Here is a 22,954-nt window from a genome sequence, read left to right on the forward strand (position 1 = left end):
CTGCTCCGATCTAACAACATTGTCTTGGCCCGATTATTGCAACCTGTGGGATTTTCCCTGACTGGGAGTGAGAACACAGCCTATTTCATAGCAAATCAGAAAGCATGGTGACATAAGAACAAAGGGGATTCTCAAACAGCTGACATAGCACAACTGAGATTCCAGTCTATTGCTTAATTCAGCAAATAGAGCGGCTGCTCACACCATCATTTAGCCAATGCCTTTTCTTTTTGTTATGTCTTTAATCGCTTAAAATTAGTCCACAGACTATCACTATTGTTTCTACATTGTCATCCGTGTTTGTTCATTCTAAATTCATGTATGGTATGTTGGGGATTTCTCGGGGATTTTCTTCTTTAACCGGGATATTCGTTAGTGGAATCGGTTCGTGTGTGATGTGTTGCTTTTGCCGTGTGACTGGACACATGAACCGATCGAACCTGTTGTACTTTAATCAGATCTGTTGTCACAGAGGTTTGGAAAATTGGCTGACAATTCTTAAATCGTGCTGTTTTAACCAAACCTAAGACTCACAAGCTCTACTCCTCTTGTCTCGACCACTGCCCTAACGTGCTCTGACTGGTCGCTATGTTAACGTTTACACATCCATTCAAAATAAGAAACATGCGCCACAAAAATTAACTTTTTATTTTCATGACAATTTTAACTCTCGACCAGTGGGAGCCCTGAGCTTATTTGTCTGCAACGAGACGGTCCCACCTGGGAGACAATGACACCCGAAGTGTTGCTTATATGCACAGCGTGCTTGGTCTCTACGTGGCAACGCAGTTTGAAGACTTCATTGCCTCATTAGCAAGCCGGTTGCCACATATTATGCAGAGCGGGCTTGGAATGTGGGACTCACCTAGCGGTCCGGGATAAAACCATTCTTCTGTCTCGTCTCTGGACCTTTTCCTCTTTGCAAATAAACTTTCCAAATACATCTGTTTACTCATTACTCATTTTGCTGCTTGTGAGCTCAGTGTTAGCGTGCAAGACGTAACCGAGAGAATCCAGTTAAATTATTTTCAAAATAAAATATTCTTCAGACTCAGATAATGCATTAAACGGAATTATTTAATTATTTCTTGTGCTGCCCAGTACCGGTCCGCGGCCCGGAGATTGGGATGACTCAGTTAGAGGACAAATCCAGATGCATTGTATTTAAGCACATTTTTTTAAAAACAGTAAGTTACACCAAAGTGCTGAGCAGTAAAAAAAAAATGAGTTTGGCATATCTAAAGAAGACATTAAATACAAAACGTAACATTTCTGGTTTTTGAACCACTGCAAGACAACAGTTCCAACGACTACATCTCCAGGCAGCACCAAAACAAGCCAAAGATAAGATTTGGTCTATCGATAAAACGCTTAAGAACCTCAGAAGAGTGCAAGGAAAACATTTGATATTAAAAATAAAATGAAAGTAAAATAAACCTTCATTCATATAGATGTTTTTCTTTTCATTACAAAAAAACCCACAGCAGCCAACAATTTATTAAACAACAGAAGAGATCTGTTTGAATTCGATTAATAAAAAGACCAGAGTCCACCAATCTTAAGTCTAAAGGAGAATTCCAGTGTTTTCGAACCACTGATCACTCTGTATTTTCAGCTTAGAAACCATCTGCAGACCCTTATCACAGACCCATAGGGACCTGCCTGGGACCCATGGCTGCAGACGTCTTCTGTGAACCTGGTGCCTGTCCTATAAGAGCTATGAAAAACCTTAGCAATGATTCAAATTTAGACAATTTAAACCATACTGAAAGAACCTTCATGATGCCATTTTTACAGTTGGTCCTTCATTAATGCAGTGCTGGTTTACAAACCACTTGTAAAGAGTCAAAAATAGGAAGATTATTATAATAACAAGTAGGGCTGCATCTAACAATGATTTTAATAATCAATTACTTTCATGATTAGTCAGAAAAACATTTAAGCCTTTTTTAATATTAGAAATAGTATTAAAGGGGTGCTGTGGTGGCGTAGGGGCAAAGCACAACCCACATTTTGAGGCCTTGGTCCTCGTGCTTGTGGTCACAGGTTCGATTCCCAGCCTGGTGACATTTGCCGCATGTCTTCCCCCTCTCTCATTACCCTCCTTCCTGTCAAACTACCCTCAAATAAAGGCCACTAGAACCAGCTAAAAAATACTTCTAACATCATGTGAAAAACTCAGCTCTTTCTGTTTTACTTCGCATCAGTGCAGTCTAGGGCAGGTCTGTTTAATGTTTGGATTAATAATTGAAAGCAAAAAGTGCTTAATAGGAGGTTTTTTGACAAGATAGTTAGTTTTGTACAGTTTTAGCCTAAAACCATTCTTGGGTTTTGTCCAGGTACTCCTCCTTCCTCCCAAAGTCCAAAAACATCACTAATGGATGGATGGACAGCCAGTGAAAATTTTATATTTAAAATAAGCATATTACATCAAATCAATAAAAGCAATTTAATGAAGAAATTCAGCCTTAATAAATCAAGTTTAATACATAATTTCCAAAGATGCTCATACTGATATTCAAATTCTTTGAATGTTGCTACAGATGTATATATATATATATATATATATACTCCAGTATTTTTCAAAGACAATTATTTCAAGTTTCCCAATAAGTTGTTAGTTATCTATTACTGCCATCTTGTGGCAGCATCTAGATTTTCAGTATTTCAGAAATATTCAGCAAGAACAGTTATTAGCTCCTCGCTGTTTAGTGCTATATATCAGAGTTAAAGTGGGATGTTGTAATAAAGGCCAATAACCTGCTAAAATGTACATTTATTATGTTTTCTAATTTTTCCTTTGCTATAACTAGAAAAGTGCTGAGTAAAACAAATATTTATATTTAGCCCAATGCCTCCTTTCACCAGCTGCATAACATTCTCATCTGGATAGATCATGTAGACATAAATATGTCTTTTAATCAACCTGTTGGCTCAGTCTATTTACAAGCAACTTGCTATCACTTTTTTTTGTCTCTTCTCGGTAGTCAGCCGATCTATCCCTTCTTTTTTCTGAGAAATTATGTGCTGACTTTTCACGACAGTCTCATGAAGAGGGTTGGTCATACTATAAATAACAATTTGAATGTGTGCTTTAGTAGCTTTGATTAAAGTAATGACAGATTTTTCTAATACATGATTTCAGGTGACAACTTGAAAGTAAGGCAGAAATGTTGCCTGGCTGAAGACGTCAAACCTCAAAAGCAGAATCCCAGGAAGATCGAGGTAAAAAGTGTTTGTATGTCAGTAATTAGGATTATTAGTTGCAAAGAGAGAAAGTTCTTCATGGTTTATTTCAATTTGATCTAGGATCCAAGGGAAAGGTAATTAAAGAACAAGAAGATCTCAGGGGTTGATGGAGTGGAGTTGAGGGGATCCTCTCTGTCCTTGGTGAACTCCACAGAGAAGCTCAATCATGACTTAGAGACGAATCAAGAGGTTTCATGATGCAAACCTGAAAAAAATACCATTAAGTGTATGCTTATCTACACAACATAATCAAAAACCAATAAGCCCTAAACCTATTTTTAAAAGTCTTGATTGAAAATGAATTAACAATATCTCAATAAATTAAATGTTTAAGTGAAACAATTCCTGTATCACAAGGGATCCTGCAAAAAAAAAAATCCAGAAGTGTAAACACAAGTTACTGAGTAAGAGTAAACTGAAATAGTACTTAGAAAATGCATGTTAAAATTTGAATATTCTTCTGAAAGTACATGTTACACATCTCAGCTGGAAGTGGACAATTGTAACAAATGATTTTTTTTCCTTCTGATGTCTCTCCGCTTCTCCTTTGTTCTGTGTAAAGATAAACAACGTCAGTGGAAAAAAAAGAACGGCCGCCGTCTTCTTCCCCAAACTCTATTACAAATTCTTGAAATCATGAACATTTCTTTGTGCAATCATGTTCTTGTGTCCTTCTGTTGTTCTCAAACAACCACATAGCATTCACCTCAGTGAATAGCATCAGCTCCCACCAACTGTGACAGCATCAAAAGGCCAAATCAAATCAATTCACCAATAAATTTAAAGCTCACAGATTTATATAAAAAAACACACCCATTTCTCAAATGCAGCTAAATTTTAAGGGCACTAATTTCTTTGAGTTGTAATAATTATGAAATAATTATGTTCTTGGTTAAATAATTTAACATGGATGTATTAAGATGAGCAAACATACTTAAGGTTGTAATGGGCTTTGAATAATTCTATCGCTGACTGTACAGTGGAATTGATTACACAGTAGGGGGGAATTGTAACGTCTATAATAAATATTTTCTTTGAACAGAGAACACAATACAACGCATGTCAGGATACCATTGTTGGATGGGGGAGTGGAATGGAGCTTATTGATACATGTAGCCATCTTTAAAATGACTGTTATATGTCCGTTATAGCTCAAATTTAGCTAACTGCAATCCCAGCCGAAATCACTTTTTTATGTTTAAGCATGTCTAAGTGTAACCTGCACAAAATAATCAACCCGTATTTTATTTTGGCGGGTCAAACTGACAGCACACTTTAAGATCCGGGTCACAGGTGACTCGGATCTCAATTGCTGTTGCTGCTGTCGCTGTGGTTAGCTGTTCGTCTTGGCGTCTTCTAAGCATATGGAAGAATAAGACTGGATCGAGCCTTATTAACACGGCCGAAGGACTAAATTGGGTGTTTTCTGTCGACCGCTCGACGGTGAGTCGTTGATTTACGTACTTTGTTAGTTTTTCAGAAATAGAAATGCAGTGGCGACACGCCCACTCAATTTATGTATTAGTGATTAAAAAATGGTCTTATTAATTAAAAGGTAATTTCCTTTTTGTTAATTTTGTGGCCGAATAGATCATATAACCTTAAAATGTTAAATAGGTCTTTTGATTTTTGTAGATTCGTCCTTTTAGGATAGTTTTAGTTACTTTTCATTAATTTTTGTAGACGGCCTATAGAACTCTGGGGTTGCTTAATTTCTTGGGAGTTGCGAAACAAACTAAAAGAGAAAAAACAATTGTTTATTGAAAATGATATGAAAGTCAATTAAGTTTAATTGACTCTGTCAATTAAACTTGGATACAATTTGAAAGTGCACTTTAATTTGATCTGTACCCTTGACTTGTAACTTTAATTTGATCTGTACCCTTGACTTGTAACTTTAATTTGATCTGTACCCTTGACTTGTAACTTTAATTTGATCTGTACCCTTGACTTGTAATTTTAATTTGGATCTGTAAACTTGATCGCGATCTTTAACTTGAAATTCATTTGAAAGATTTCTGAGAAATACTTGATGGAATATAGCTTTTTTATTGTAATTATTGAATGTTTGGTTAATTTGGATAACAGTTTAACCCTGTTTAACCGTGAAAGTTAATTTGTTTTCTTTTTATTTATGACCTTATTTAGGTCAGGTTTTTTTTCCACCCCCTGTGTCAACCCAGGATGGCGAGCTACCCGGATCACCGCAGCTTTGCGGTAGGACTTAAATGAACCAAACTACTTCATGCATTCTGGATCTAATGCCCTGGATCATGGACTAAAAACAGTTGGATTATTGATTGATGGACCATTAATCACCTTGGATTCACGAAAGGACTTAAAATAGAAAAAAACGCTTGGGTGTCATCAGGGTTTATTGTTTTGTTGTTTTCCTTGTGTTTCTTCTTTGTTGTGTCTTTCGGTTATATTCATAGAAAATCACTGTTATTATAAATATTATTATTATTGAATATCTTCCTAAATATATGCAAGAATATACACTTGAATACAATAACTTGAACGTACTTTTTGTCTGATGGTGTTTTATTCACACACACGGGCTCCATAGCCGAACCTATCTGAGTGCCTGTTATTAGAATTGGCCGTAGTCAGGCGCCTAGCCTTAATTAGCGTTACATATGCATGTGATTGTGAAATCAGATCTGAATTAATTTGCCACTTTACATTCTAGAGGGGGACAGTTTTCACCAGCATCACATCACTAACCTGTAAAGATGAACAGCGTCAGTGAAAAAAAAGAACGACCACCATCAACTTCTTCCCCAAACTGTCTGTAGAGCAAGGGGGGCGGGGCTCCTCACTTTAGGCTTCCTGGTGAAACGCTGTCCAAATTTTGGTTCCCTTTTTTCTTTTGATTTAAAAGGGTATTTTGGTCAATTTATCCCTCCCCCCCCCAAAAAAAAAACAAAACAAAACAAAACAAAAAAAAACCACATATGTAATAAATTGCAATACTAATAATTTATGTGGTGTCTTATATTCTTACACAGATTTTCTTGACTATCAACAGGTGATGATTAAGTTCTCCCACCTTATGGTGTATCACGTACCCAGCTGAAATCAATTTAATCTACTACTAAAAATAATACAAAAAAATGTAGCATAGAAGTATTAGTTTAAAAACCATCAAATAAACTGACTTACAAAAATACAGTTAACCAAATACACCCGGCCCTTAAAAGCAACACTGACTTTCCTACCTGGTCATCTCTGCTGGTCTCTCCATCCTTATGTTCTGATCCTCTCTAGCAGCTGGAGGAAGCACTCTGTTCAGTAATACATACAAGCCTGTCCTGCTTCAGCTGCACTCTGCTGGTCATACTAGAATGGGGAATTAGGAGAACACCAATTTAATTTCACAACATAACACAGCAAAAGGCATATTGCATCTAATTCAAAATAAAACTAAATGAAAGACACATACACACTAATTAACACACAGAAAAGAAGACAGACATTATGTGAATATCCTCATTCAGATCTACCAGCTTGGATTTTCATTTTGCATCTGAAAGAAATTATATATAAGAGTTATATTGCCTCCCCTCATCACTTCACTGATTATGTGCTTGGTAAATAAAATGTAGTCACTTGACAACTGTTCAATACATATTTCCTCCAGATACATTTGGTATTTTCCACGCTTAATGCAACTCGATAAAGGTGCACTGGTTAACGAATTCAACATAAAGACAGGTGAATATTAGACAAGCCTAGTTTATGCACTTTACCATTATGCTAACATTAGGTAGCATGATATGCTGACGGAGACCGCAGCAGCTTGTGATTGTCGTCATAAGTTGTGCAAGATTTCTTTTTTGAAAAAAGGCTGGACAGTTTAGTAGCTGTTAACAGTGTAATTTTGTGAAGATGACTTACCATTCACATTTTGTTCTGTCACCAAAGCGAAGCAGAAAGCCCTGCGGTTTGGGACAGAGTTCTGAGATAGCAGGGAGTCAGAGGCACCCGCTTTAGTCAGCGCTAACCAATAGGAATGTGTCTTACATTATGAAACAAATTTAATGTCAAAGAATCGCAAGCAAAACTCGTTGACTTTGACCAAAACAAAGGGAGTGTCAAACAAAACTGAGAATCTTAAGTTTATGCAAATACATTTTTCACTTCAAACAAAAATGAGTGATTTTAATTACAAAAATAGCTTTTTAAACATTGTTTTGGTTTAAAAAATTTTTGCAAATCCAATATTTTTGATCGCAATTTTATTTATTTATTTATTTTTTGACATATCTTTTTATTGAATAATTGTGAAACAAGTTTAACTCCATATTATATTATGGAGTTATGGAATAACCTCTGCAGAGGTGAAGCAGAGTGTATTCACCTCTGCTTCTTAGCCTCCATGGAACAACATTTTTCTTACTCCTTAGTGCAAACAAGTAGTTCGCCGTCAGCCAGTACGGGACCATACATGAGATCAAGGGGGAAAACTGTAACTCGTATTCTTTACATACCTTACAGTTGCAGGTCTGTTTCCTCCTATATGACCTCACTTCCTCTTCCTCCTCTCCAGAGAGACTGCTGCATAACTTTTTCCAAAAAATTCTAATTATACTAAAAATACATGAGGCAGAACATTATTTCAGTGCTGTCGTTTCTTTATTCATTTTTTGCCATTTATGTCCGTCAACCATTTGCTTTGTGTTCTTAAGTGAGTTTATTCTTAAATATTGCCACTGTTCTAATCTCCATAGCCTTAGCGGCTAATTTTAACCTGCTGCTCAGTCTTAAAGTTTCAGCCCTCATTCCCAGCCCAAGCTAAAAGCATAGATAAAACTTCAATCATTTTCGTAATTTATTTTTACAGAGTTGGTGGCAATGATGCACAAAGTGTAACAGAAGTGGGTTGTTCTGTTATCTAATTATAAATCCGTCTGTAGATTTTTCTGTCTCTTCTACCCTAGTTGGTAGTGGTAGGACCCTGTCTTTACCTTTGGTTTCTCAGTGCTAGCATCACTCACACTGGTACTGCCAACATGGTTTCGAGTTTTCTGCTTCCAGCATAAGTAGCTGATGACGATTAAACACAGCACACAAACAAAAGCTAAAATGAAGGAAAATAGAGCCTGAATCCAGTTTACCCCACCCAGTGAAATCTTAACGTTGTACTGGATCACCGCCTTCCTGTGCTCTCTGCCTTTAACTACTTCCACTGTCTCACAGGTGTAAAGGCCTACATCAGCAGAGGAAGGTGTTAAAACGAGTCCCTGGCTGAGCAGAATGTGTCGGGGACCGGGCTCAAGGATGTGACCAGAGAAGCTCCAGCTGATGGGGAGATTGGTATCAGGGGAGCAGGGGAGGAACTGTGCGATGTCAACTGTGAGGTGGATGTCAGTAATCTGCTTTGACACTGTAGGAGAAGCCAAAACAGCCATAAAAATTATCCTACTACTCTCCTCGCTAAGGCAAATGTGTGTAAAGAGCTTTATGTGGGGAATACTTGCAATTAAAGCTTGGGCAAATTCCAACATTACCATCAACGAGGTTCTGGATCCTGCCACAAATAAATGAAATTCTCTGATTATAAACGTAGCACACAGTGAACATGTCTTAGTTAGTGTGACATACATGGAGGACTTTGAAGCACCAGCAACAGCAGCACACAGGCCTCTGAGATGGTCCCAGCCGCAGTATGGATCTCTGGCTAAAAGGCAGTCATCACAAGATGTGTAGCGGCTGCAGTCCCTCAAACTGAGCTGAGCAACAGCAGTTCTAGTTGCGCTGTACAGCTGACCCTGCAGATCATCAGAGTTCAAAGGTTATCTCCAGGTCCAGTTAGTCTACAGACATGTAGCTGTAACCTACGCTTCTAGAGGAGAGCTGGAGGAAGCGAATGGGCTGAGGATCCTGAAACAGCTGCAACTCCTCAATGATTCGCCCTCCATCATTATCAGACCACACCACCTTCTGCAGCCAACCAGAGTCTAGAGGATCAAACCAGAGGTTAACTCTGGTTTCTACAAGGTAACATTTGCAAAATGAAACAGCCGACAAACTAACAGCAATGTTTTGGTTCATTTAGCCAGTCAGTAAAAGAAAATAGAGGTTCATTTTTAAAATAATTTTTACCCCCTGATTCATTCATTTGTAAATATCACAGTTAAAAACTAACACAGCTTCTGTCATATTGAATGTGGCATCTCTGCCAGTAAGCTAATACAATGGACCGAATTTCAGAAAGTGCCGTTTTACAAAGTATTTTAAGTTAATACCCGTCATTGACACATTTTCTCACAGACATTAATATATACTGCTCAAAAAAAATAAAGGGAACACTTAAACAACACAATATAACGCCAAGTAAATCAAACTTCTGTGAAATCAAACTGTCCACTTAGGAAGCAACACTGATTGACCCGACGAGGGTCCTTGTTGTCAATCAGTGTTGCTTCCTAAGTGGACAGTTTGATTTCACAAAAGTTTGATTTACTTGAAGTTATATTGTGTTGTTTAAGTGTTCCCTTTATTTTTTTGAGCAGTGTATTTAGTAATCAAAGAAATGACTAAAGACAGAGTTTCAAACTTTTGATGTGATTATTTAATTGTTTTGGGGCATTTCTGAATAAAGAGCACAATGTTTTTATTTGATAGAAATTATTTTGATCACTTTTATAATGACATTGATGAACAGACACTTTTACAGTGTTTTATTAAACAGATTTACATAATTCCATAATTTAATGTACATTGAACGTTTCAAGACAAGAAAATTTATTTTCTTGTATTTATTTTTTATACATTATTGAGAAATGACTTCTTTTGATTTATAAATCAGTCGTCAAACATTAAACTACATATTTTTCTTACTTTTTCCAGAGAAAAAAATATTACAGTATACATCAACTCTGCTATTGACAGCAAAGAATGAAAATAATTCAGAGTAAATTATTTTTATTTCATTACATAAGCTGTATTAATAAATTAATACTTAAGATTGAGATATTTAAAACAAAAAGTGAAATAATAAAATATTTATTTAATATACTGGGAACACTGGTCCTCTCCTCGGGCTGCCACCTTATCATGGTGGAGGGGTTTGAGTGTCCCAATGATCCTAGGAGCTATGCTGTCTGGAGCTTTATGCCCCTGGTAGGGTCACGCAAAGAAGACAGGACCTAGGTGAGGAACCAGACAAAGCGCAGATCCAAGATGCACAACAATCTTGGATCTAGTGTTCCCTCGCAGGACGCGGGTCACCGGGACCCCACTCTAGAGCCAGGCCTGGAGGTGGGGCACGATGGTGAGCGCCTGGTGGCCGGGCTTTTACCCATGGAGCCCGGCCGGGCACAGCCCGAAGAGGAGACGTGGGTCCCCCTTCCAATGGGTTCACCACCTGTCGGAGGGGCCAAAGGGGTCGGGTGCAGTGTGTAACGGGCCGCAGCCAAAGGGAGGGGACCCTGGTGGTCTGATCCTCGGCTGCAGAAGCTGGCTCTTGGGACGTGGAACGTCACCTCTCTGGTGGGGATGGAACCGGAGCTAGTGTGCGAGACTGAGAGGTTCCGGTTAGAAATAGTTGGCCTCATCTCGACACATGGCTCTCGTTCTGGAACTGTCTCCTTGAGAGGGGCTGGACGTAATTAAACTCTGGAGTTGCCCACGTTGGGAGGCGCCGGGCTGGAGTGGGTATACTTGTTGCCCCCCATCTCGGCGCCTGTGCGTTCGGGATTACCCCGGTGAATGACAGGGTAGCCTCCCTCCGCCTACGGGTGAGTGGACGGGTTCTGACTGTTGTCTGTGCTTACGGGCCAAACAGCAGTTCAGATTACCCACTGTTCTTGGAGTCCTTAGAGGGGGTACTAGAGAGTGCCCCTCCTGTGGACTCCCTTGTTCTACTGGGCAACTTCAACGCTCACGTGGGCAATGACAGTGAGACCTGGAGGGGCGTGGTTGGGAGGAATGGCACCCCCAATCTGAACTCGAGTGGTGTTTTGTTGTTGAACTTCTGTGCTCGTCATGGATTGTCCATCACGAACACCATGTTCAGGCATAAGGGCGTCCGTATGTGACCTTGGCATCAGGACACCCTAGGCCGCAGTTCGATGATCGATTTTGTCATCGTTTCATCGGATCTGCCGCCATATGTCTTGGACACTCGGGTGAAGAGAGGTGCGGAGCTGTCCACTGACCACTACCTGGTGACGAGTTGGCTCCGGTGGTGGGGGAGGAAGCCGGTCAGACCTGGCAGGCCCAAACGTGTAGTGAGGGTCTGCTGGGAACGTCTGGCGGAGTCCCCTGTGAGAAGGAGCTTTAACTCCCATCTCTGGCAGAACTTCGAACATGTTCCGGGGGGAGGTTGGGGACATTGGTCTGAGTGGACCATGTTTTGTGCCTCCATTGCCGAGGTGGCTTTTCGGAGCTACGGCCTCAAGGTTGTTGGTGCCTGTTGCGGCGGCAACCGTTGAACTTCTTGGACACTTTCGGTGAGGGATGCTGTCTAGCTGAAGAAGGAATCCTATGGGGCCTTTTTGACCTGTTGGACTCCAGAAGCAGCTGATGGGTACCGGCGGGCGAAGCGGCATGCGGCTCGGGTGGTCGCTGAGGCAAAAACTCGGGCGTGGGAGGAGTTTGGAGAGGCCATGGAGAAAGACCTCCGTATGGCTTCGAGGCGATTCTGGTCCACCATCCGGCGTCTCAGGAGGGGGAAGCAGTGCAGCACCAGCACTGTTTATAGTGGGGATGGTGTGCTGCTGACTTCAACTTGGGACGTTGTGGGCCGGTGGACGGAATACTTCGAAGACCTCCTCAATCCCACCAACATGCCTTCTGTTGAGGAAGCTGAGCCTGGGGAATCTGGGTGGGGCTCTCCAGTCTCTGGGGACGAGGTCGCCGAGGTGGTCAAAAAGCTCCTTGGTGACAGGGCCCCGGGGGTGGATGAGATCCGCCCAGAGTTCCTTAAGGCTCTGGATGTTGTAGCGTTGTGTTGGCTCACGCGACTCTGCAATATCACATGGATATCGGGGGCAGTTCCCCTGGATTGGCAGATTGGCGTGTTGGTGGCCCTGTTTAAAAAGGGGGGCCGGAGGGTGTGCTCCAATTATAGGGGAGTCACGCTCTTCAGCCTCCCTTGTAAGGTCTATTCAGGGGTCCTGGAGAGGAGGGTCCGTCGGATAGTCAAACCTAGGATTCAGGAAGAGCAGTGTGGTTTTTTCGTCCTGGTCGTGGAACACTGACCAGGACGACTGGTCAGTGTTCCACTGGGGCCCACCTGTTCTGCTTCAAGTGGAGGAGTTTAAGTATCTGGGGATCTTGTTCACGTATGAGGGAAGAAGAGAGCGGGAGATCGACAGGCGGATTGGGGCAGCATCTGTCGTGAAGCAGGCGCTGTACCGGTCCGTCGTGCTACAGAGAGAGCTGAATCAAAAAGCGAAGCTCTCGATTTACCGGGTGATCTATGTTCCCACCCTCATCTATGGTCATGAGCTTTGGGTCATGACCGAAAGAATAAGATCCCGGATACAACTGGCCGAAATGGGATTCCTCCGCAGGGTGGCTGGGCTCTCCCTTAGAGAGAGAAGCTCGGTCATCCGGGAGGGACTCAGAGTAGAGCCGCGGCTCCTCCACGTCGAGAGGAGCCAGTTGAGGTGGCTCGGGCATCTGGTCAGGATGCCTCCTGGACGCCTCCCTGGTGAGGTGTTCCGGGCACGTCCCACCGGGAGGAGGCCTCGGGGAAGACCCAGGACACGCTGGAAGGACTATGTCTCTCGGCTGGCCTGGGAACGCCTTGGGATTCCCCCAAAGGAGCTGGAAGAATTGGCCGGGGAGAGGGAAGTCTGGGCCTCCCTTCTGAAGCTGCTGCCCCCGCGACCCGACCCCGGATAACCGGCAGAAAACCGACCGACCGTCAAAAGGCATGCATAGTTTGTCTGAAAAATAAGAAATCCCGTGGTTGTAATAGAACCAAATTATTTAGTTTGCTAACTGAATACAGTATTTAGCTTGGTAACTAAATACTTAGGATTAAACTAAATATTTTAATTCGAGATCAATATCTAATTGGTAGGCGAAATATTCAGCCTGCTAATTAAGCTTGGGCCAGTTCCCAGGCCAGCTGAGGAACATCGTCCCTCCAGCGTGTCCTGGGTCTTCCCCTCCTCTAATATGCTTATATGTTGGCATATTAGCGTCTTGATACCTAAAATAAATTGATATTTCCATAGTGAATGCTCGATTATTTGCAGCAAATGGCGCATCTGCAGCCATGAAAACTACTTAGAATATCATTATGTGAAAATCCCAGCTCTTCTGGGCTCAACATCAATTCCATTTAGGGATGATCTGGGCATTAAATATATTATTTAACTGATTAATATTTGAATATCAAAAGGTGCTTTATAGGTTTTTATTTATTTATTTTTACAGAAATTGAACCAGATGAGGCTAAAACTGCCAACAGAGGAGTTGTGTCTTGAACAGATTGCAGACAAGGTTTTTTTTTATTTAAACACAAAATAAGTTTATTTTAGTAGTTTCTTCTTAATTAGTACTCGTTATTTTAACAAATTGGCTTTTAGAGTCTGCAGACTCCAGTTGGCAATAAATACATTAATAAATCAAGTGATTATTTTAATAATCGATTAATTCAATGAATAGTTTCAGCAATAGTTACAAGCATGGATAACCACACATTAATCATTTTAGTCATTTATTTTTGTATTGAGTTGCATGCAATGCTGCACAAAGTTAAACAGAAGTGGGTTGTTCTATTATCACACTATAAATCTCATGCTTTGGCATCCGTCCCTCCCACTTTGGTTGCTAGGTCTTCTCCAGTGCCACTCTTATCGATGCCAATCTTAATAGTGCCAGCAACTTTTTGAGTTTTCTGCTTCCAGCATACATAGATGATGAGCAATCTATGTATTGCTAATCAGACTATTGGTTTGATGATTCCAGTTTACCCCAATAGTCTGATAACCACACAGACAGAAGCTAAAATGTAGGTAACTATAGTCTGATTCCAGTTTAGCCCAATAGTCTGATAACCGCTTACCACAAAACTCTGATTCCAGTTCGCCCCATTAGCCTGAATCCAGTTTACCCCACCCTCTGAAATCTTAACATGATACTGGATCACCGCCTTCCTGTGCTCTCTGCCTTTAACTACTTCCACTGTCTCACAGGTGTAAAGGCCTTTATCAGCAGAGGAAGGTGTTAAAACGAGTCCCTGGCTGAGCAGAATGTGTCGGGGACCGGGCTTAAGGATGTGACCAGAGAAGCTCCAGCTGATGGGGAGATTGGTATCAGGGGAGCAGGGGAGGAACTGTGCGACGTCAACTGTGAGGTAGATGTCAGTAATCTGCTTTGACACTGTAGGAGAAGCCAAAACAGCCATAAAAATTATCCTACTACTCTCCTCGCTAAGGCAAATGTGTGTAAAGAGCTTTATGTGGGGAATACTTGCAATTAAAGCTTGGGCAAATTCCAACATTACCATCAGTGAGGTTCTGGATCCTGCCACAAATAAATGAAATTCTCTGATTATAAACGTAGCACACAGTGAACATGTCCTAGTTAGTGTGACATACATGGAGGACTTTGAAGCACCAGCAACAGCAGCACACAGGCCTCTGAGACGGTCCCAGCCGCAGTATGGATCTCTGGCTACAAGGCAGTCATCACAGGATTTGTAGCGGCTGCAGTCCCTCACACTGAGCTGAGCAACAGCAGTTCTAGTTGCGCTGTACAGCTGACCCTGCAGATCATCAGAGTTCCAAGGTTATCTCCAGGTCCATTTAGTCTACAGAAATGTAGCTGTAACCTACGCTTCTAGAGAGCTGGAGGAAGTGAATGGGCTGAGGATCCTGAAACAGCTGCAATTCTTCAATGATTCGCCCTCCATCATTATCAGACCACACCACCTTCTGCAGCCAACCAGAGTCTAGAGGACCAAACCAGAGTTTAACTCTGGGTGCCATTTGGAAAGTTACAGTGAAGAATTAACATCAATATTTTGGGTTATTTAGCCTGTCAGAGAAACTCTGTAACCACCACGTTATTCATTCTTATATTTAGTGTGCACACTAAATATTTATATAGCAACCTAAGTATTTATTTGCATCCTAAATATTTAGTTTGAAAATTATTTAGTTAAATTTTTGGGACTGTTTTATTTTGGTTATTTTGAAAGAATATGGGTTTTATTAGGACGCTTTGTGTCTTAGTTTTCTCTTATTTCATGATGCTGGCGATGGTGGCAGGAGTTTGTCCCATAATTTGCAGGTTGCTGGCTTGATCCCCGCCCTGTCTGTCTCTGATGTTTTGTCTTTGAGCAAGAGACTTCAGCCGCCTTGTATGCTGGTGTTGGTATGAGGGTTGTTGTATTTCTGTCATCTTGAACTGCTCAGACACTTTTATTAAATAATCTTTGTTCAGGGGTCTGCTCACACAGGTTTCTCGCAGTTATGTCACAAAATCTCTCTTCTTCTGACATGCTATTCTTTACATTTATGCATTGACATAAACTCATGATTGCCACCTCGTGGGCATAAGCATAATGCATTCAACCATCACATCCCTATTCTTTAAAGTAAGATTGTTATAAAAAGAACGACATACATAGTATGAGGCAGATAGAGCATTACATCAGTATAATAAAGTTTCCTTCCCCTTCACCTATAATAATTAACATATATTTAATACATGAATTACAAAATGTAGACATTTTAACTTTTTTCTGTTTTGTTTTACATCTACAGGTTTAGTCTATGAGGTTTTTTCACTGCTCTGGTAGATCTTAACACAGGTGGATTGTCCCTAATACTGTTCATGTCATAGAGTGTTTCAGTTGCAGGAATAATCTGAGAGCCCTTAGAATATTCACTCGACTCAACAGGCTCTAATGGAGTTTTCAACAAACTGTGACTATTTCATCTCAGAACTTGTCTATCTTCAGTTTTCACTTCAAATGAACATGGAGCTACTTGCAGAATAGTTGCTTTAGTATTCAAACCCTCATCATCCTGAATCCTTACTGGGTCCTTGTATGACAGTGGGGGTAGAATCTTAGCCGATCCGTCATAATATGACTTTTGCTTTACTTTCTGCTTTCGTAACTTGTACTCCAACTTTGATGATTTCTTTTCACCTGTCATAACTTGGCAGAGTTGTACAAATCTTTCAATTCTTCAAGAGTTCACCAGGTGAAAATCCACATTGCAATGGTGATATGTAGCTTAATAAAGCTAAATATCTGCAGCTTTCTTCAGAAGTTACTTAAGAATATGAACTTTTTTCTCCGCTTTTCCATTTGACCATGCGTAATGTGGACTTGATGTTACATGCTTAAAATTATATTTTTCTGTAAACTTCTGTCATTCTCTGGTACTAAAACATAGTCCATTGTGACTCACCATAATATGTGGAATGTCATGCCTTCAATCAATGATCACTAAATACTCTTTACCTTTAAAATGAAACAAATCCATTCTGACTTTCAGTCATGGTGATGTTGGAATATCAGCTATCATCATAGGTTCTTTGCTCCGTTTCTAAATTTCTGACATGTTTCACATTTGCTTATTAGCATCTCAATATCCTTATCCAGGCCAGAAAACTGATTCCCTTGCTCCCCTTGTAAGTTTTTGAATGCCTAAATGACCCTCATGAATCCACTACAGAATGTCCTGTGCACTTGTGGAATCACAGTTCTGTTGTGTTTCGGTAACAGTCCATCAACAACAGGTAGGTCAGCTTTAAAATTTAAAAACTGTGAACATGAGCCTATTGGCCATCCATCCTTCATCCATATTCTGTATGAGCAACTGTAACTCTGTGTCTTTAGCTGTTGCCTTAACTATTTGCTTTAACTTTCCATCTGACATAGTTGAACTCACACTATTGTCTGTAGGAGCTCTGGACAGAGCATCAGCAGAATCAGATGCTTCCCTGGAGTGTGGATCAGTGTAAATTCATACCTCTGTATCTTCATTATAAACCTCTGAATCCTCTGTGACATCTCATTCAAACATTTTTTGATGATGCAATCAATGGTCGGTGATCTGTTTCAACTACAATAGATGACAGACCATAGGCACAGTTATGAAACCATTCTAATAAATAACCCAGCCCCAAGCATTCTTTTTCTATTTGAGCATATTTGCATTCAGCTTTTGTCGTGGTTCTGGACAAAAGAGCCATGACTTCTGGCTTCCATTCCATTGTTCATTCTCAGCCTGAAGAATAACTGCTCCAAGTCCATCTTTTGAGGCATCTGTAGACAGTTTTATTTTTTTAGTTTTGTCGTACAAGGTAAGGTAGTAGTCAAATATTTTTTCAGTTTCTTCCACACTTGTTCATGAACTTCTGTCCTCTTGAACTGGCTATCGTACAAGTCTCTGCAAATGTTTGTCATCTTTGTACTCAAATTGGGAATTATTTTTCCTATAAAATTGATCATTCCCACGATGTGCAGGACACGTGTTTTGTCAACAGGCTGTACCATCTTCAAGTTGGCTTTTATTTTATCTTCATCTGATTGAACACCTTGGGCACATATTTTGTCTCCAAGAAACATAATTTCTTTAATACCAAACTCACATTTATTTTTATTGAGCTTCAGTTCATTTTTCCATATGCGCTCCATGACACATCTCAATCTGTCATTGTGTTCTTGAGCTGTTGATCCCCCGATAATGATGTCGTCAATAGCTCTTTTTGCACTGCAGGGTCCGGCCTTGCCCAGCTCGGCTCCGTTCAACCCGGTCCTATTGGTGCCATAGCCCTGGTTGTTTTGCATTGAGCAAGATACGTCATGTAAATCGACTTGTTGCCAAACCTATCGACGCAAACTCTCCAGCGACTGCAGAACAGTTTTCTTTTTGGGTCTCTCCTCCTGCTTTTTCTGTGTGCACTCATGAGTGTGGAAGCTGAGGCAAACAGTTACCTCAAAAATCTCATCTGAATGTTGTTTCTAAGCTGGACTCGCGGCGAGCTGAACTACCGCTGCGGCAGGTGGGATTTCCCGGCTGGAGGAACACCAGATGTGGAAATCCCATCATTGACAGCCTGGCCGACTTCTGATCGGTTCAATTGTAGAAATGTTACATTTACCATTAAAATTTTTGGCTAAAGAGGCGATTGTAATCCCAGTACAGGGTAAGAATAGATTATGACGGGAATTTATTGATGCAGCATATTGAAATGACAGCCATCGAGAAAGTTGAGCGCTCCTCTGACCCAGGGATCTGGTCTTTGTCCCGCCCCCACAGCCAATGAACCAATCAACATCTAACTCCAAACTGGCCCGGTCTGGCTGGCCCGAATGGAACCGCAGCTCTCGGGGTTCCAGGGAACCGGGTGGTGCATTGGCACTTCCAGCCCGGTACCACCGGCTCATGAAAGAGACACGAAGTCTGAAGATTTGCAGTGTGCCAGTGCGTTATATTCATGGTGAAAGACAACAATGATTATACATACTTACAAATTCAACAAGGAAAACAGACATCTAAAAGGCCATATAACAAAAACATGCGCAATACTAGGAAAGAAAAAATAAATAACGAAACCAAAGTAAATTAATCCCACCGTTAACTAAACCCACACCCTTCAGTCCTTTGACCCCAAGCTGGGGTAAACAAATCCCAAGACAAGCTGACTTTGGGTAAGGTGCTTACCCAAAGGTACACCTTACCCAAAGGTGTACAAGATGGGAAATCAGGTACAAGATGGGAAATCAGGAGTCAGTATGAGACAGAAAGTGTTCTGAGGCTACAAGGAGCCTCCTACCATCCTGGCAGGAGAGTGGAAATCTTCACACACATAAGTGTAATCCTTTCTTATGGCTCTAGGCCTGGACATTTAGCTCGTCATCTTCTGGCCTGTATAAATAAACAGGACCAATAAACATTGAAATCCAATTCAGTCATTCTAATGTGTACACAAATCCATATTCAATAAATATCAAGTTCATTATCAATCCAATCAATATGCAATTTAGGAAAATTAATACTTCATTATTCAACCCAGTGTGGGTTCTTTCAGTCCCACACAGTCAAGCATATTGCTAATCGCTACATCAAAACAACACTCACCAGATCTGCCGTTTGTTCTACATGTAACTGACATCTCTCCTGGCTGGTCTGCAGTGGTGGAGAAAGTACTCAAAAAATGTACTTAAGTAAAAGTACAAATACACAGACAAAATGTACTCAAGTAAAAGTAAAAAAGTACTGGCTTTTAAAAATACTTAAGTATTAAAAGTAAAAGTACTTGCTGAATGGATTACCTAATTGCTAATATCATTAAGTGAACCAATCGTATTTGATTTTAATACATTAGAAATGTGCCATTTTAATGAACAATGCCACAGATGAAGCATGTTTTTATTATGTTTACTCTCTGTAACATGGTTTAGACTTAGATATGTGATTCTATGCATCATAATTTTAGGGATGGAAACATCTTGTCTCCTGTCCTAACGTAACATGAATTTCACTTTTTTTCTACTAGTGGCTTTTATTTTGAAAGAAATCCAACAGAAAGGGGATGGAAAGAAGGTGGGTGGGAGAGGACAGGCAACCAAGGAGCCACGTAGCAGAGTTGTAGTCAAGACCACCTGCCCAAGACCAAGTCAAGACCAACACTCCGCGCTACGTGACACAATAAAATTACGTTTTACCTATCAAAATTGCTTCTCAAATTGATCTGAAAGATCCACATTCCCATAAAAAACTAGATATTAAATACTTAGAGCTGAAATAAATGTAATCAGTAAAGATCAGTCCACAAGAATCGGATTGTTCCTGAATGTTCCAGCGTTGTCCCATATTTGCAACACCTCAGTCAACACCTCCACACAACAATTCAGTGCATCAGTGACAACTTTTTTTCATCGTAGATGCAACATGTGTCTCTGTACAGCTAGCTTTGCTAGCATCACGTTCACAGATCTTACGTTTTTAAGCTTTCTTTCCAAGTGATGCTAAAAGTTGGACGAAGTCCCCACCGTCTGTGAAAGCAAAGCGCTGCTGATTTTTCATGTCGCCATATATTATGATTTATGCAGCGCTATTATATTACTGATGATTAGACATACATCTCCTCCCGCTCAGAGGAAACCACTGCGCATGTCTGGAGCTTCGCGTGTGAGTAAAGGTGGAACCGATGGGTGACAACAGACACTAAGTCACGTTATTGCTCAGATTTTACGGCGCCACCTTAAATCCCTGAACTTCACATTTTAACAAAAAAAAAAGCGCAACATGACTTGGATGTAACGAGTAACGCGACCGTTTGTATAAATGTAGTGAAGTACAAAGTACAGATACTTACTGTAAAATGTAGTGGAGTAAAAGTAGAAAGTATCCATTATTAAATCTACTTAAGTAAAGTACAGATACACGAAAATTGTACTTAAGTACAGTGACGAAGTACTTGTACTTCATTACTTCCCACCTCTGCTGGTCTGGTGGTAGTCAGCTGCTATGGTATCATTGTAGTTAGACAATTTTTGTACAAAATAAAATAAGGCGAAGAATATAAAGAACGATGCTCGACAAACCTGTAGCTCTGCTCCCCTCAACGCATCCTAGTGTTCAAACTTCCTGCTCCAATTAATATAGCCAGCCGATAGGCTGCAGTACTACATGTGACCTTGGAAACTGAGCAGTGATTGGCTGCTTCATAGTCTTGTGAGAGCGACATTAACAGGATTATCATGTGATTTGATAAAGAGATGGAGAAACCGGAGAAAATTAGTAGGTGAAAGCTAGAAATTTACACCGGGTTACACACGCCAATTTTCATTGACTTTTCCCGTCAACTTCAAGCTCTCCAGCGGTTTCAGCTTCATGATCAGCCTTTAAGTTGACTCCTGACACCATGTTATATTTGTGTTCGAGAATAACCAATCATCTTGTACTGCTCAGACACTTTTATTAAAGTATCTGTGTTCATGGGTCTGCTCACACAGGTTTCTCACAGGTATGTCACAAAAATTATTTTCTTCTGTCCTATTTACATTTATGCATTGACATAATCTCATGATTGCCACCCACTGCTTATGTCCCAGTGGACATAAGCATAATACATTCAATCATCACAAGGGTCTGATGGCATAGGTGCATACCAGGCAGTTGCAGCTACTAGTCAGTAGCTTGCCACCATCAGCTTGTGAATCTGTGCGTGAATGGAGCTGAATGTAGTGTGAAACACTATGGGATCCTTTGGACGTGATGAAATGCTGTACAAGTACAAGCCAAATTTTTAGTTTGCAAAATAAATATTTTGGAATTAAATATTTAGTTGAATAAAATGTTTAAGTTGCAAGCTAAATATTTAGTTTGAAGACTAAATATTTATCTAGCAACTTTAATGTTTAGTTTGTCATCTAAATATTTAGTTCACAAGCTAAATGCGTTTTATGACTTGATTTGTTAAGCAGTAGGAAAAGACAGGGAGACACTTAATTACAAAATAATAAAGTTCTTGTTTGAACAAAAATAAAAGTAAAATAAACCACATACACACACACACATAATCAAAATTAACTGAAGGAAAGTGTGTTGTAGCCCCAGCTTCACTGCTTCACTTGGCCAAATATAGCTTTGTGCATTCAATTTCCAACCTAGTTTGCCCTTCATTCAATTGAATTTTTATTCTGAACTTGCCACGCTCAAGTTGCAACATCAACTCTCTTTGTTGCTCAGATCTCACATTGGGCTTTAAGTGATAGGATTAAGTGCACTTGGTACAAAAGTTGATCATTGCAAAACTTTTTTGAACAAATTTGCAAGTGAAATAGCCTTCAAGTTCTCTTTCTAACAGCGACTGTCAATCTCTAAATTGCAGTCCTTACCTCTTTTTTTTCACATTTTTTTGTGCAATTATATAAGAATGGAAAAAACTTAGGATACCTGAGAACAATTAAAAGTAATGGACAGATCCCTCCATTTAAAGGGCGGATATTGTAGTGTTTTTCAGTGTTTTTCAACCTTTTTTGAGCCAAGGTACATTGTTTTAATTGAAAAAATCACGAGGCACACCACCAACCAAAAATGTAAACAAAGAGATTCTGTAGCCGCCTATATTACATATTTAGTCATTCTTGAATAGGAATCAAATAAAGACAAAGTATTTTGTATCACATTTTACATTTCTTATTTCAAATTGCACTTAACATATCCACTTCAAAAATACAACTGAACAGCCACAACACTGTGGTGTTAAATTTAAAGAAGTTGTAGAAAACTTCAAAGTGTTTTACAAACTAATCCACAAGCATTCTTAAAGCCGGAATACGGAAAATAATTCTTATTCTGAAAGAAGCAATAATATTTGGGAAACATTTCACTTCATATTCACTGTTACAATATGAAGAGTTGCATGTACAAAATGTCAATATCTGTATATTTTACCCACCTAGTGTAAAACCTGTACATGTTTGGATGAAAACAGCTGATTTCCTGGCAGAAATTGAAGAAAGACAAAGCTCTTCCTCAACAACTCTGTTTCTCTGTTTTTTAGTTTTTATAGTAGCCAGACTTGAGAAGCTCACTTCACACAGATATGTTGTGGGAAATGGACCCATGTTCTTTCCAACTACTGCTGAGCTTCACTGTCTTTTCCATCACTGTCTTGCTAGATACGATGCTCTCACCGCTACCTGTAACATTCATGCATCACTAATTATCTTCTTGTAATGTAAAATGCTGTGTACCTACTGCCATCT

General features: G+C 40.2%; 1 protein-coding gene and 2 long non-coding RNA genes across 8 annotated transcripts in view; 1 reads left to right on the forward strand and 2 right to left on the reverse strand.

Moving 5' to 3' along the window:
* The window catches only part of LOC103459967 (uncharacterized), a 67,677-nt gene extending 61,903 nt beyond the window's left edge, over positions 1-5,774 (forward strand). For all 4 annotated transcript variants that reach the window (XR_014085908.1, XR_014085906.1, XR_014085907.1 and 1 more), the window contains 3 exons: positions 3,146-3,225; positions 3,310-4,692; positions 5,398-5,774. This is a non-coding gene — a long non-coding RNA (uncharacterized LOC103459967). The remainder of the gene's footprint in view (positions 1-3,145; positions 3,226-3,309; positions 4,693-5,397) is intronic.
* Positions 3,275-6,173, reverse strand: LOC103459969 (uncharacterized). Its single transcript, XR_532836.2, has 2 exons — positions 5,887-6,173; positions 3,275-4,457 (listed from the first exon to the last, which is right to left on the reverse strand). It is a non-coding gene; the product is annotated as an uncharacterized LOC103459969 (long non-coding RNA).
* A 1,897-nt stretch (positions 6,174-8,070) lies between these two features.
* Positions 8,071-22,954, reverse strand: part of LOC103459977 (semaphorin-4E-like) — a 29,246-nt gene continuing 14,362 nt past the window's right edge. For 2 of the 3 annotated variants that reach the window (XM_081603485.1, XM_081603484.1), the window contains 4 exons: positions 15,051-15,166; positions 14,814-14,980; positions 14,690-14,739; positions 13,918-14,595 (listed from right to left, as the gene is read on the reverse strand). In XM_081603485.1, the coding sequence (XP_081459611.1) occupies positions 14,183-14,595; positions 14,690-14,739; positions 14,814-14,980; positions 15,051-15,166 (746 nt within the window). In that variant the 3' untranslated portion in view covers positions 13,918-14,182. Of the gene's footprint in view, positions 8,639-8,732; positions 8,783-8,856; positions 9,024-13,917; positions 14,596-14,689; positions 14,740-14,813; positions 14,981-15,050; positions 15,167-22,954 lie in introns of those variants that run through there. The other variant, XM_081603486.1, reaches the window with a different exon arrangement.

Source organism: Poecilia reticulata, chromosome 22 (genome assembly GCF_904066995.2).
Source record: "Poecilia reticulata chromosome 22, P_reticulata-male-v2, whole genome shotgun sequence".
NCBI lineage: Eukaryota > Metazoa > Chordata > Actinopteri > Cyprinodontiformes > Poeciliidae > Poecilia > Poecilia reticulata.